The 15,627-nt window shown below is 45.9% G+C and overlaps 1 protein-coding gene across 1 annotated transcript in view; it reads left to right on the top strand.

The window, feature by feature from the left end:
* The first annotated feature begins 13,599 nt into the window (after positions 1–13,599).
* LOC137332647 (uncharacterized) overlaps positions 13,600–15,627 on the top strand; it is a 50,658-nt gene continuing 48,630 nt past the window's right edge. Inside the window, exon 1 of the mRNA XM_067996605.1 lies at positions 13,600–13,687. Within this exon, the coding sequence (XP_067852706.1) occupies positions 13,600–13,687 (88 nt within the window). The remainder of the gene's footprint in view (positions 13,688–15,627) is intronic.

Raw genomic sequence — 15,627 nt, 5'->3', positions numbered from 1 at the left:
GAGAAGGAATGAATCTCGGCTCAGTCAATATGGGTGTCTCCCGCGCACCTCCCGGTACCTGGGGCTCGAATTTAGCAGGCCTGCGGGTTCCCAGCGGGTGGTCCTCCGGGAGCGTGGTCAACACGCTCGGCGAAATTAGTGGGTTGCCCGCGCGATCGTAGCAGGCAACCCACTAATAGGAATCAATTACCTGCTCCTCCGGGGTCCACGGCGCTGGCCTGCGCGTCGGTCGGGCTGCGCATGCGCAGTACGATCTGTCAGCTGGAGGCTCTCTAGTTAAAGGGGCAGTCCTCCACTGACAGATGCTGCAACCAATGGGACAAATTGCAGCATGGAGCAGCCCAGGGGGAAGGCTGCTCCCAGTTTAATGATGCCTCACCCCAGCTATCATCAGATGGGGTGAGGAGGAGGGGGAGGACACAGATCTTCCCCCCGGCGGGCGGGAGGAAGCGGTCTGCCTCTGCCACCAAGAAGGCCTGGCTCGAGGTGGCAGAGGGGGTCAACTGCGCCACCAACATATCGCCCACCTGCATACAGTGCAGGAGGCGCTGCAATGACCGCAGTAGGTCAGCCGCAGTGAGAACACGAAGTCTTTCCCCTACACTCCGTCTGCCACAACACTGCACCCACCCCACATCTCCTTCGGCACCGCCAACATTATTCTGTCACATCACCCTTCATACCCAATCACACCCCATCCTCATCTTACCTCCACCTACTCACCTCGCCAGTACTCACCCTGCCACTAACACGCAACCCAATCCTCATACAATCTCATTGCTCCATCCCATACTCACCCTCTCGTGCATCTCCCTCACGGCCAGCCTCACTCAACCTGCCACCACCTGTGCTGCAGCCACAGGGCATGCATCACATATATGCAGTAGGCAGCGTAAGGCAAACGTCTCGTCAGCATGAAGGGGGTGCACAAGGGTGTCTGAGGGTTTGTCATGGGTGTTACCCATATTGAATTTCAGAGCAACAAACAGCACACATTATATTGACACCACCACTGCCATGTCTCCACGAATCCTGTCCGTTGTGTCCAATAATGCCCGCTCCTGGGTATCACTATGAGGACCCACCACTGATGCCACCCATCGTGTTACTGCAGAGTAGGTGCAGGTGTATTTGCAGGGCTCGTCCGCGCAGACGACTGAGAGACATCGGCGGTGTAGCCGGCTGCACCCTGGAAGGATGCGGAGGAGAAGGTGTGGAGGGCAGTGGTGACTTTGCCAGCGACAGGTAAGCAGTTGGTGCTGGGGCCAGCCAGGAGCAGCTCGGCATGAAAGAGGCTGCAGATCTCCACGACTACATGTCGACCGAATCTGCGCCTCCCTCTGCACTGCTGCTCGGAGAGGTCCGGGGAGCTGCGCCTCGGTCTGTGGACCCTGTGGCGAGGGTAGTGCCCTCTGCGACGCGTCTCTCTCTGCGGTAGCCCTCCCTCCTGCTGTGCAGGTGGGCGTGCAACAACACCGTGTTGGAGGGATCCACGTCTCTGCGGCGGACGGCGTGGACTGCGAGGCTGCTGGTGCTGGTCATGCTCTTCGTCCTCCGAGGGTGTCCACACACCACCCAACTGGCAGGTGTTGGTCTGAGGGGTTGTGCAGGGTAGGTGTGTGGTTCCTCGGACTGGGGCTGCGGTTTCGTGTCGGTCTGTCCTCTGGCTTGGCGGGGGGTGGTGGAGGGCAGGGGTTGCCCTATGTGACGCGGTGGCCTCCTGCGTGGGTGAGGGCTCTCCCCCGTGGAGCGCACCTTGGCACCTGCCACAGGCTGCTGGCTGCAACACGCCTGGTTGGAGGGAGACTGTTTCCCCCAGTGTGGGAAACTCACTGCCTTGAACCTAAAATCCCACACTTCCTCTTTTGACAGCTGCTTCAGCTCATTAACTGACCTCAACAAGCAAGGTAAGTACTCTCAAGTGGAACCCCGCTGGCTTTAATTGCCTGCGGGATTCCCACCAGCGGGGCTTGCGCGCGCAACCCCGCACGTCAGCGCGGTACCCGGAAGTGTCCGGGATTTCGTCGCGATCCGGTCACGTGACCGGATATCGGGATTTTCGGGGCCATCCCGCTAGGAACCCGCCGGAAACACGATCGTAAAATCGAGCCCCTGATCACACAACGAAATGACGGAATCTCAGGAGAAGGTTTTCTCCATGCTCTCACTCAGGGATTGTTTGCAGCAGAGCGCGACTAAAAGATTAACAAAAAAATAAAATGGCATGAATAAAAGTTGTGGAAAAGTAAACATGCAGATTAAAGTGAGAATGATTACATATTTGTTCAGGATAAATTAACAAAAACATTACCAATCATTTACAAGCCCTGATAATCAATTGTTTGCTGATTGTACTGATAGATTGCGATAAAGAGATTGGTTCGGAATGGGATGGGAAAGTATTTCCTTTTGTCATTTAATCATTCCCGCCATCCACCCGATCACAAACCTTACCCTTTGTTCTTTCCTCCCCCCTGCCCTTTTTCTGTCTTTGTAGGTGATTAAAAACTGTTACTGTCTAACATCTTCCAATTCTGATGGAAGGTCAGCGATCTGAAACATTTGGCCCGATTTTAGCACCCGCTATCGGGTGCGTTCTCGGTGGGGGGCCCTCGAAAATTGCGAAATCCAGGATCCCGACCGGAGCTTACCTCAATCCTGCCCACTTCCGGGTTCCCCGCTGACGCGCCGGCGTGCGCGCGCAGCCCCCGCTGGTGGGAATCCCGCAGGCAATTAAAGCGAGCGGGATGCCACTTGAGAGTATTTACTTAGCTATTTCAGGTCATTGACTGACCTGATTAAGGGACTGTGTGTGATTTTGGATCAACATGGGACTGTTTTCCACACTGGGGGAAACACTCCCAGATCGAATGGACATGTTGCAGCTGTCAGCCTGTGGCAGCTGCAAAGGTCCATTTGTCAGGTGGGGGGGGGGGGGTGAGACCCTCACCCATTGCAGGAGGCCACTCTGTCACTTGGGACAAAGTTTGGCCTCCACCACCCTCCTCCTGACGGTCAAAGTCACCAACCTGCACACTTACCCCGGGGTCCGGAGACATGTACCTACCTTGCAGACCCCCTCAGATGTACATCTTGCGGATGGGGGCCGCCGTAGCTGCAGTCATGACCTCCTCGGAGGGCGAACAGCATCACCAGCCTCACCAGCCTCGCCATCCACGCAGTCCACCTCTGACAGGTGGAGGTCCACAACAGAGTGCTGTGACACATCCACCTGTACAGCAGGAGGGAGGGCTACCGCAGAGAGAGATGTGTCGCAGAGGGCACCACCCTCGCCACAGGGTCCACAGACCGAGGCTCAGCCTCCTGGACTTCTCTGAGCAGCAGTGCACATGGAGGCTCAGAGTCAGTCGACATGTAGCCGTGGACATCTGCAGCCTCTTTCATGCCGAACTGCTCCTGGCTGGCCCGTGCACCATCTTCCTACCTGTTGCTGTCAAAGTCACCACTGCCCTCCCGAACTTCTGCTCCACAGCCTTCCAGGCTGCAACTGGGGACATCCCCGATGTCTCTCAGTCGTCTGCGCAGAAGAGCCCTGCAAATACACCTACACCCACTCTGCAGTGACACAATGGGTGGCATCAGTTGTGGGTCTTCATAGTGATATCCAGGAGCGGGCATTATTGCACAAACCGGACAGGATTGGCAAAGACATGGCAGTAGTGGTGCCAATATAATGTGTGATGTGAGTTGTTCTGAAATTCAATATAAGTAACAACCATGACAAACCCTCAAACACCCTTGTGCATCCCCTTCATGCTCACGACACGTTTGCCTTACGCTGCCTACTGCACATATGTGATGCATGCCCTGTGGCTGCAGCACAGGTGGTGGCAGGTTGAGTGAGGCTGGCCGTGAGAGAGATGCACGAGAGGGTGAGTATGGGATAGAGCCATGAGATTGTATGAGGATTGAGTTGCGTGGTAGTGGCGGGGTGAGTACTGGCGAGGTGAGTAGGTGCAGGTAAGATGAGGGTGGGGTTTGAGTGGTTATGAGGGGTGATGTGACAGAGTAGTGTTGGCAGTGCCGAAGGACATGTGGGGTGGGGGCAGTGATGTGGCAGACGGAGTGTAGGGGAAAGACTACGTGTACTCACTTTGGCTGACCTACTGAGGTCATTGGACCGCCTCCTGCACTGTGTGCAGGTGGGCGATATGTTGGTGGCGCAGGTGACCCCCTCTGCCACCTCGAGGCAGGCCTTCCTGGTGGCGGAGGCAGGCCGCTTCCTCACGCCCACCGGGTGGAAGATCTTTGTCCTCCCCCTCCTCCTCACCCCATGTATTGATACCTGGGGTGAGGCATCATTAAACTGGGAGCAGCCTTCCCCCTGGGCTGCTCCATGCAGTCATCTTTGCTATTGGTTGCAGCATCTGTCAGTGGAGGACTGCCCCTTTAAATAGAGCGCCTCCAGATGACAGATCTTACTGCGCATGCGCAGTCCGCCCGATGCGCAGATCAGCAGCGGAGAACCCAGAGGAGCAGGTAAGTGAATCCAATTAGTGGTTAACAATCAGGAAGGACAGGCAGGAAGGAAGGGGAGGTGGGGTGGCTATGTTAATAAAGGAAGGAATCACTGTAATGCAGAGAAATGATATTGGGACAAAGAATCAGGATAATGAAACAGTTTGGGTAGAGATAAGGAATAATAAGGGGGAAAAAACATTAGTGGGCGTAGTATATAGGCCTCCTAATAGTTGCAACTCTGTTGGAAGAAGTATTAATCAGGAAATAGTCGGGGCATGTAATAAGGGAACAGTTATAATTATGGGGGATTTTAACTATCATATTAACTGGACAAATCAAATTGGGCAGGGCAGCCTTGAGGAAGAGTTTATTGAGTGTATTAGGGATGGATTTCTTGAGCAGTATTTAACTGATCCTACAAGGGGGCAAGCAACCTTGGACCTGGTCCTGTGTAATGAGCCAGGATTAATTAATAATGTTCTAGTTCAGGATCCCCTTGGAATGAGTGACCATAACATGGTTACATTCCATATCCAATTAGAGGGCGAGAAGGTTGGTTCTCAAACAAGCGTACTGAGCTTGAATAAAGGAGACTATGATGGTATGAGAGTGGAATTGATTAAAGTGGACTGGGAAAATAGATTAAAGGGTAAGATGGTACATGAGCAGTGGTGTTCATTGAAGGAGTTATTTTACAACTTTCAAAAAATATATATTCCACTGAGGAAAAAAGGGTGTAAAAGAAATGACAGCCATCCGTGGCAAAGTAAAGAAATTAAGGATAGTATCCGACTAAAAACAAGGACATATAAGGTAGCCAAACTTCGTGGGAGGATAGAAGATTGGGAAGTCTTCAAAAGACAGCAAAAAGTAACCAAAGGATTGATTAAGAAAGGGAAGATAGATTATGAAAATAAATTAGCAAAAAATATAAAAACAGATAGCAAGAGTTTCCACAGTTATATAAAAAGAAAAAGGGTGGCTGAGGCAAACGTAGATCCCTTAGAGGATGAGACCGGGAAATTAATGGTGGGAAACATGGAGATGGCAAAAATGCTGAACAAATATTTTGTTTCAGTCTTTACGGTAGAGGACACTAAGAATATCCCAACACTGGACAAACAGGGGGCTCTGGAGGGGGAGGAGCTAAATACGATTAAAATCACTAAGGATTTGGTACTCAGTAAATTAATGGGACTCAAGGCGGATAAATCACCTGGACCTGATGGCTTACATCCTAGGGTCTTGAGGGAAGTGGCAATAGGGATTGTGGATGCTTTGGTAATAATTTTCCAAAATTCTCTGGACTCGGCAAAGGTCCCGGCAGATTGGAAAACTGCTAATGTAACACCCTTGTTTAAAAAGGGTAGTAGGCAGAAGGCTGGAAATTATAGACCAGTTAGCCTAACATCTGTGCTGGGTAAAATTTTGGAGTCTATTATTAAGGGGACAGTAGCGGAACATTTGGATAAACATAATTTAATAGGACAAAGTCAGCATGGCTTTACGAAGGGGAAGTCATGTCTGACAAATTTGCTTGAGTTCTTTGAGGACATAACGTACAGGGTGGATAAAGGGGAACCAGTGGACGTAGTGTATTTAGACTTCCAGAAGGCATTCGACAAGGTGCCACATAAAAGATTATTGCTCAAGATAAAGAATCACTGGATTGTGGGTAATATTCTGGCATGGGTGGAGGATTGGTTATCTAACAGGAAGCAGAGAGTTGGGATAAATGGTTCATTCTCGGACTGGCAACCTGTAGCCAGTGGTGTTCCGCAGGGGTCGGTGCTGGGTCCCCAACTCTTTACAATCTATATTAATGATTTGGAGGAGAGGACCGAGTGTAACATATCAAAGTTTGCAGATGATACAAAGATGGGAGGGAAAGTAGAGAGTGAGGAGGACATAAAAAACCTACAAGGGGATATAGACAGGCTGGGTGAGTGGGCGGAGATTTGGCAGATGCAATACAATATTGGAAAATGTGAGGTTATGCACTTTGACAGGAAAAATCAGAGAGCAAGTTATTATCTTAATGGCAAGAAACTGGAAAGTACTGCAGTACAAAGGGATCTGGGGGTCCAAGTGCAAGAAAATCAAAAAGTTAGTATGCAGGTGCAGCACGTGATCAAGAAGGCCAATGGAATGTTGGCTTTTATTGCTAGGGGGATAGAATATAAAAACAGGGAGGTATTGCTGCTGTTATGTAAGGTAATGGTGAGACCGCACCTGGAATACTGCATACAGTTTTGGTCTCCATACTTAAGAAAAGACATACTTGCTCTCGAGGCAGTACAAAGAAGGTTCACTCGGTTAATCCCGGGGATGAGGGGACGGATATATGAGGAGATGTTGAGTAGATTGGGACTCTACTCATTGGAGTTCAGAAGAATGAGAGGCGATCTTATTGAAACATATAAGATTGTGAAGGGGCTTGATTGGGTGGATGCGGTAAGGATGTTCCCAAGGATGGGTGAAACTAGAACTAGGGGGCATAATCTTAGAATAAGGGGCTGCTCTTTCAAAACTGAGATGAGGAGAAACTTCTTCACTCAGAGGGTAGTAGGTCTGTGGAATTTGCTGCCCCAGGAAGCTGTGGAAGCTACATCATTAAATAAATTTAAAACAGAAATAGACAGTTTCCGAGAAGTAAAGGGAATTAGGGGTTACGGGGAGCGGGCAGGAAATTGGACATGAATTTAGATTTGAGGTTAGGATCAGATCAGCCATGATCTTATTGAATGGCGGAGCAGGCTCGAGGGGCCGATTGGCCTACTCCTGCTCCTATTTCTTATGTTCTTATGTTCTTATGTACATGATAAGATGGCGCAGCAAAAGCCTGAGATTATTGTGTGTGAAAACTTTCAGGCCTGTGAGCTGCTCCTTGCTTTCATAATAAACCTTTATTCATTTCCATTGATTCTGGGTCACAAATAGTTTATCAAAATATACAAAAATATTACAGTGAATGAAAATGAGGTGAAGGGGGATTCCCTCAACTGAAGTGACGTGCGATCTGGTTGCAGAGTCATCATCTTCTAATCCAAGCTATGACAATCCCTTCTTATCCATTTGCTGTTCCAGACTGAGGAAAATCTGTGGCAGAAGACTATCACTCAAACTGTGTGGGAGGGGGCGGTAATTGGGAGGGAGGGGAGACGGCCCATCAGTACCTCAGTTGCCAATGATGCCCTCACACTGAGAATAAACATAAAAAGGATCCTATTTAAGTATGTATTTTACAGGAGTTTGCTCCACACAGCCTGCGTTCTGCAGGGAAGTAAAGTATCTTCTCATCTCAACTCTGTCCTGAGGTTTCATATTTTTTTTCCCCAGCTCCTCTAGTTTTATATTTACAATTCAACTTAAACTACCTGCTTACACCTAAATTGTCAGTCACTCTCAGCATTTTAAAGTCTTGGATCATGTCACGTGTCCTCCTCAATCTTCTCCAGTGAAAATACCTCCATTTGTCACTCACGAGATTTTGACATAACCAGAAGGAAACAGTCAGTGGGTTACGGATCTTTCTGTTTCATTGCAGAAGTTACCATTTTGAAGCAGCTTCCACTGTTTCATTTTGACATGTATTATTTTAAAATAAAATCTGCAAAAATCTGACCACATTGAAAATCATGCCTTTGAAATCTATTTGTGTAATTCCCATGCGTGTGATTCTGAAAGGCATGTAGTCTCGTTCAGCTAATTATGGATTTTGGGCAGATTGCAGAAGGATGCAGCAGGGCTTGATCCAAAACTGCAGCAATAAGACAATAAACTTGTAGTACGAACCGATATTGTGACCTATCCAGGGCAGTAAAAGCAGACCATGATGAAGTCTGCATTACCCTCCCTTTGGGAAAGAACTTTCATTTATATAGAGCCTGTCACTCCTCGGAACGCCCCAAAGCACTTTACAGCCAATGATTTATTTTTGAAGAGTGGTCACTTGTTGCTTTTTGTGGGCATATGTAGCGGCCAATTTTCCCACAATGAGGTCCCACAAAAAACAATCAGCTAAATAACCAGTTAACCTGTTCTTGGTTCTGTTGGTTGAGAGATAAATATTGACCAGGACACGGGGAGAACTCCTCTGCTCTTCTTCAAATCATGCCATGGGAACTTTTACATCCACCTGAGCAGGCAGGCAGGACCTCGGTTTAGTGTCTCATCTGAATGACAGCACCTCCAACAATGCTGTACTCCTTCATTAGTGTACCAAGTATCATCTTAGATGATGTGATCAAGCCTTGGAGGGCAGGGGGGGGCATGAACCTATGATCATCTAACTCAGAGGTGAGAGCGTTACCACTGAGTCAAGTCTGTCACTTAACAGTACTTTTGTAAAATATTTTAGCCCAGATATGAAAGTTTTATTTCGTGAGTTTTAATTATAACTCAGAACACAAAAATGAATAGTCACTAACTCATGTTAGGAACAGGAACAGGCCATTCAGCCCCTCAAGCCAGTTCCACCACCATTCAATTAGATCATGGTTGATCCATACCTCAACTCCATTTACCCGCCCTTGCTCCACATCCCTAGATATCCTCACCCAACATAAAATCTATCGACCTCAGTCTTGAAAATTTAAATTGTCCAAGTATCCACTTCCTTTTGGGGAGCAAGTTCCAGATTACCACTACCCTTTGTGTAAAAAAAGTGTTTGCTTGTGGTTACAGATGTTTTGTAAATTTACAAAAACACAAGGGCAGGTGGTCAATCCCACAGCAGAACCATTAATTTACTGTATCAGAGTTATGTGTCTCAGAACCAAAGACCTGTTTCTTTTTCAAGGGGAGGGCCTCCAGGTGCCCCTAGCGGAGTGATTGTCTCCTGATCCTCCCTCCTGGAGTAGATCATGGGGCATCACAGATTAACCTTACAGGCGTGCTGCACTCGCCCAAACATGCAAATGAACCCATCCCTGGGATTTGGGACCTGGTCAGCAATCATGACTAGAGGCGCCAGGAAGTCCTGCTCTGCTCTATTATGGCTGGAACTACAGAATTTCAGCCCCTGGCAATTCATGGTATAACACTGCTTTCATTATAAAACCGAAGATTCTCCAATTCACCATGAATTCTGCCATTTGAGATCCTCCAGTAACATTTTAAACAGCAGGTCCCAAGACCGACCCCTTTGCTACCCTTCCGAAATGTTTTTGAGTTGGATAAGTTCCCATTTTAAGCAACCCTCTTCCTCCTATTTTGAACCAATTTTCTATCTCAGCTTGAACATGCACGACACCAATGAATATTGAACACTGAGCTGAAAGGGAAGAGGAAGCTCGCCTGTCCTGTGGTTTCACAAAAGACAACGTCAATTACTTTGTGCAGAGTAACGACTGAGAACCTCAGCGTGTTGTGTATCGCTGCACTTGGAGGTTTGCTGCTCAGTCTCTGGACTTCTTCACTAGTCTCTGCCCATAAGGTAGGCGATCTTACTGCAATAATACTTCTTTATAAAGGATTGATTTAAATGTGGTTTGAATAACTGAACACATTGCTCAAAGATCTTGTCCATTTTTGATCTTTGACTCTTTTAAATCAGTTCTTCTGTTGCACCCTGTTCCTCTTTAGACTAAACAGAGGCATCAAGTGCTGTTCTGTTTGGTTCCCTCTCCATAAAACTCCAACAAGGAGGTTTCTTGCAGCTAAATGACATTCACCTGCTGTTTTACACATTTTAAGCTTGTTGCCTGGTCGAAAAAATATTTTTACCTTTAATTTGATTTGTTTTTTCTTGTTTCCCAAGTGATGCTCTGGCCGTGTTTGAGGTTTTCATTGTCCTTCAAAGTTCTGCTGGCTATTCAGTTCTTTGACTAATCAGTGATGCCCAATATAGTTGAAAAAGTCTCCCCGAGAAATAGGAAGTAAAAGAGTCAAAAAATAAATTGAAAGAGAACAGATTAATCATGATGGAAAAACTTGATTGACAGCCCTTAGTGTGGGCCTGACGACTGCCCCTGCTTTAGGTTCAGATCCTCCAGTGAATAAGTTACAGGAAAAAGCAGAAGCTCTAATTGACCTAAGGATCTGCCTGAAACCCGTTACCTTCTAATTGAGCTTGGAAAGCACAGCAATTACACCTTGCAGTTTTAAATCATCACACTGGGTTATCATTGTTTCCCTTTATCAGTACAGTAATACATTGTGTGTGAAATGGTACAATGTTCCTGTCCTTATAAACCAGCCTCTGACCTACTGTGAGCAGCACCATATCAGATACACTACAGTAAAGAATTCTGTTTAGAAATCTAACAATGGAATCATTGCTGCCTATTTACAGTAATTTGGGCAGATCGTTGAAGGATGTAGATGTGGTTAATCCAAATCTATGACACTAAGATAACCATCTACTGCTTTGGGTTACTCACATGACCTAAGTCAGAACCAGTTAAACAATCCCGTGAGGATTTCATTATTGTCCGACATTTTGATGATCTGTAAAAATATATTTTAGCTTGTATTGCAGTGTTGGTATTATGCGTTTTATTTGTAATTCCAAATACAAAAATTCTTAGTTTCACGTAACTTTTAGACATAAGGCTCTAAATATAAGGTATCAGCCATGGCTCAGTGGTAACACTCTCGCTCTGAGTCAGAAAATTGTCAAAGTCCCACTCCAGAGATTTGAGCCCATAATCTAGGCTGATACTTCAATGCAGTATTGATGGAAAGCTATACTGTCTGAGGTGCCATCTTTAAGATGAGACATTTGGATGCCCTGTCTTCCTTTCAGGCAAACATTAAAGATCCCAGGGCACTATTCAAAGAAGAGCAGGGATGTTCTCCTGGTGTCCTGGTCAACATTTACCCTTCTTACAATGCCTAAAACAGATGATCTGATCATTTATTTAATTACTGTTTGTGGGACCTTGTTTTGCGCAAATTGGCTACTGCGAACATTTCAACATTGACTTCATTTCAAAAGTACTTTATTGGCTGTAAAATGCTTTGCGATGTCCTGAGGTCGTGAGAGGTGCTATATAAATGCTATAGGTATGGTTGAGGCAGAACATTCTAGCAAAGTGCTGGCACAGACATGACGGGCCAAATGCTCTGTGACGTAATCTTTAGTGGCTCTCTAAAAAGGATGGATGGTATTGAAGATTATAGTGAGCAATTATCTTTGTATCCATCAGGAAGAGGCCAATCTTGGAGGTAGTCATTTACTTGTGAAGATTTTGCCTGAGATGTAGAGGAACAAGAAGTACTGCTGAGAGAACAAACAGAAAGACAGAAAACTTGTGGAAGGAATGGTGTCTCTTCAACTTCATTCCAACCCAGGTCCACACGCATACACACACACCTGTACGTGTGTGTGCCCACACACATTAGAAAGAAAGAACTTGTATTTATATACTGCCCTTGACATCAAGGCAGCATTTAACTGAGTATGGCACCAAGGAGCCCTAGTAAAACTGAAGTCAATGCGGAGGAGGGGGAATACTTTTCAGTGGCTGGAGTCATACCTGGCACAAAGGAAGATAGTTGTGGTCATTGGAGGCCAATCCCAGGAAATTGCTTGTCGCCATATTGGAAACTTAGGAGGTCATTTAGCGCCCATAAAACGGGCACTGAGCAGGATTTTGATGGTGGGGGATTCGGTGATGATAATGCCATTGAAAGTATGGACATGATCAACAAATTGTGCAGCAGTGAATAAGAAAATGTTAATTGCTGTTAATTCATACACTCAGTTACATAAAATTCATAAGTTTTCTGATCAGTTTTATCTGACTTTGTGTAAATTAAAATTATGGTGTAGAAGTCTTTTGCAAATGCCTCAGTTTTAGTTCTGGCGGCTTTCAGCCACTATATATATTGATGTGGAGATGCCGGTGATGGACTGGGGTTGACAATTGTAAACAATTTTACAACACCAAGTTATAGTCCAGCAATTTTATTTTAAATTCACAAGCTTTCGGAGATTTTCTCCTTCCTCAGGCAAATGTTTCAAGATCTCCTTGAAGCCTACGCATTTATACATATTGAACAATAATACATGGTGTTTACAGACTGCCCCTGCAACTGCCCGTTGCCAAGGCAATCACCGTGTTCAGACAGAGAGGTGTTACCTGCAGAACCTCCGAATACACATTCAATAAAAAAACAAACAGGGAAAAAAAACAGAGAAAAAAAAAAGAGAGAGGCAGAAACATCCGGAAGGCAGAGAGAGCCAGCAAATGACCCATTATATTAAAAACAGATAACATTTGTTCGCTGGTGGGGTAACGTGTAGCGTGACATGAACCCAAGATCCCGGTTGAGGCCGTCCTCATGGGTGCGGAACTTGGCTATCAATTTCTGCTCGACGATTTTGCGTTGTCGTGTGTCTCGAAGGCCGCCTTGGAGTACGCTTACCCGAAGGTCGGTGGATGAATGTCCATGACTGCTGAAGTGTTCCCCGACTGGGAGGGAACCCTCCTGTTTGGCGATTGTTGCGCGGTGTCCGTTCATCCGTTGTCGCAGCGTCTGCATGGTCTCGCCAATGTACCATGCTCTGGGGCATCCTTTCCTGCAACGTATGAGGTAGACAACGTTGGCTGAGTCACAGGAGTATGAACCATGCACCTGGTGGGTGGTGTCATCTCGTGTGATGGTGGTATCTGTGTCGATGATCTGGCATGTCTTGCAGAGGTTACCGTGGCAGGGTTGTGTGGCGTCGTGGACGCTGTTCTCTTGAAAGCTAGGTAGTTTGCTGCGAACGATGGTCTGTTTGAGGTTGGGTGGCTGTTTAAAGGCGAGTAGTGGAGGTGTGGGGATGGCCATAGCGAGGTGTTTGTCCTCATTGATGACATGTTGAAGGCTGCGGAGAACATGGCGTAGTTTCTCCGCTCCGGGGAAGTACTGGACGACAAAGGGTACTCTGTTGGTTGCGTCCCGTGTTAGTCTCCTGAGGAGGTCTATGCGATTTTTTGCTGTGGCCCGTCGGAACTGTCGATCGATGAGTCGAGCGTCATATCCCGTTCTTACTAGGGCGTCTTTCAGCGTCTGTAGGTGTCCATCGCGTTCCTCCTCGTCTGAGCAGACCCTGTGTATTCGCAGGGCCTGTCCATATATATTGACATGTATATTTCTTACAGGCGAAGAGACTGAATCTGCAAAATGTGTCTCCGATTTTTCTGCAGCAAAATACCAGCTGGTTTGATGTTAAGTTTCTTTGTGTTTCTACTTCGGTCTGTTTTCACTCAGAGTAAGTGCCTTTTTTCCACCAATCACATTCATATTGTTTGACTTTATCATCGTGTTTAATAAAATCACGCACCTACTATTTAGAAAGTAAGTAAGGTCTTTATTTTCATGTCCCTGCTCCTTTAAACAGGATGAGTAAGTTTGCTTTTCAGATTTAAGCAATGGAACAACTTAATAAAATGAAAATTTTTGGCATACTTCTCATTGCTCTTCAACTCCTTTTCCTGATCTATCTATTAATCTCTCCAAACATCCTTCTATCCATCTGTCCTTATATTTAGCAAACTTCATCACACAGCAAGCTGTCACATTTCAAAGTATCACACTCGCTCTGTGGAGCACTTTCTTTATTTGATAATTCAACAGCCTAACAGATTGGATGTGGTATAGAATGGTTTCAAAAGTAATAACTATTTTTAAATGTTAATGAATATTTATCACATTAGGAATAATTGAGAATTGTTTGTTATTTGAGCCTGTGTAAATTACAAAAATTACAGCTTGATAAAACATAATTTGAAAAGGTTTGATGTTTTGTCACTGATGCTCACTTTGGGTTATTTCGTAGTTTAGTGTCCAAACTTTGTCTTTAAACTTCACAGTGAATACAATGTGCACGGAGCCATTTTATTTTTGGTAACTGTGATGTGAGTTGCTATTTAATCTAGACTTACAGACACATGAGGGGGGAGTTTTAACCTCCAAGAACGGTTGGGTTGCGTCCTGCCCCAATTTCTCTCCCGCTCGCTCCTGTCCACCCTGATACCGCACACTGTAGACCAGTAGTCACAAGGATATGTGGACCTTTATTTTCTGTAACAGGGAATTTAGCCATGTCCTCTCTTTTTATTTTGGTTACTTTTTGTAGTAATGATGTATGTTCTGATAACTCTAGTAATAGATACACTGAATGTATAATGGAATTGTTCTGTTTTTCTCTGTAACACTGCCTGCAGTGAAGGCAACATGATACAGTGCTTTCTCCTCATGTATTTGTGTGTTATTATAACCTTCTCCGCATGGAACTCCTCAATGAAGGAGCCTTGCCAAGTTCTTGGAATCATAATGGGAGAGGATTTTGCTCTGCCGTCTTGCCCAATTTTGGACAGATTGTGCTCGGCGGGATCAGAAAGTAGGGGTGGGGATCCGGCGACCTGCTCCCTGCAGATTGTCGTCACTTCACTAAATATACGGACCCAAATATGAAGAGGTTTATTCACATTGCCTGAACGGCCAAGTGATATCAAATGACCAAGTGTTATCAGATGTTATATTCTCCGTCATTACTCCCATAGCAATGCTGGATCACAAAGAACAGCAGCATGTTCCCGGCATCCAGCGTTGCAATGGTGTGTGGGAGGGGATTTAAGTTTCAAAGATCTTTCTGAAGCAAGTCAATTGATCATGAGTTGATCAATCACACGGCCAAGTTTGTAATTTTTCAAAAGTTGTCACTCCTCATCAGCTGCCTCGCATCTAGCCAGTCCTGATCTGCTGCTGCATGCATTCGAGACCTGCAGCGACCATCTTCCTCCCTCTCCCAGGTGGCTTCCTCGGATCAAAGATAGAATCCTGCTGGGAGCACCATAATTATGGAAATTAGCCTGGCCTCAGGAAATTCCCTGAGATTCACGGTGGGAGAAGACAGAGTCTGTCACACTGACCTACAGCCAGATTATGGCAAAGTGGAAAATCCTGCCTCCCTTTGTTATTTTTTTTCAAAAATTATACTTTATTCATAAAATTTGCAACAAATCATACAATACAGTTGTCATATTACATTTCAAACAATTTGCAGATTACATCAAGTACAGTTCAATGAACATATTGTACATAATTACTGTTCATGACACTCGAGGATGCCTCATTGCATTACACTCGAAACAGATTATTGATTACAGATTTATTATAGGTACATTACATCAATTTGAATTTTACATT

Source organism: Heptranchias perlo, chromosome 14 (genome assembly GCF_035084215.1).
Source record: "Heptranchias perlo isolate sHepPer1 chromosome 14, sHepPer1.hap1, whole genome shotgun sequence".
In the NCBI taxonomy this organism is placed as follows: Eukaryota; Metazoa; Chordata; class Chondrichthyes; order Hexanchiformes; family Hexanchidae; genus Heptranchias; species Heptranchias perlo.
Note: the sequence above shows the minus strand (reverse complement) of the source record. Positions and strands in the feature narration are given on the sequence as shown.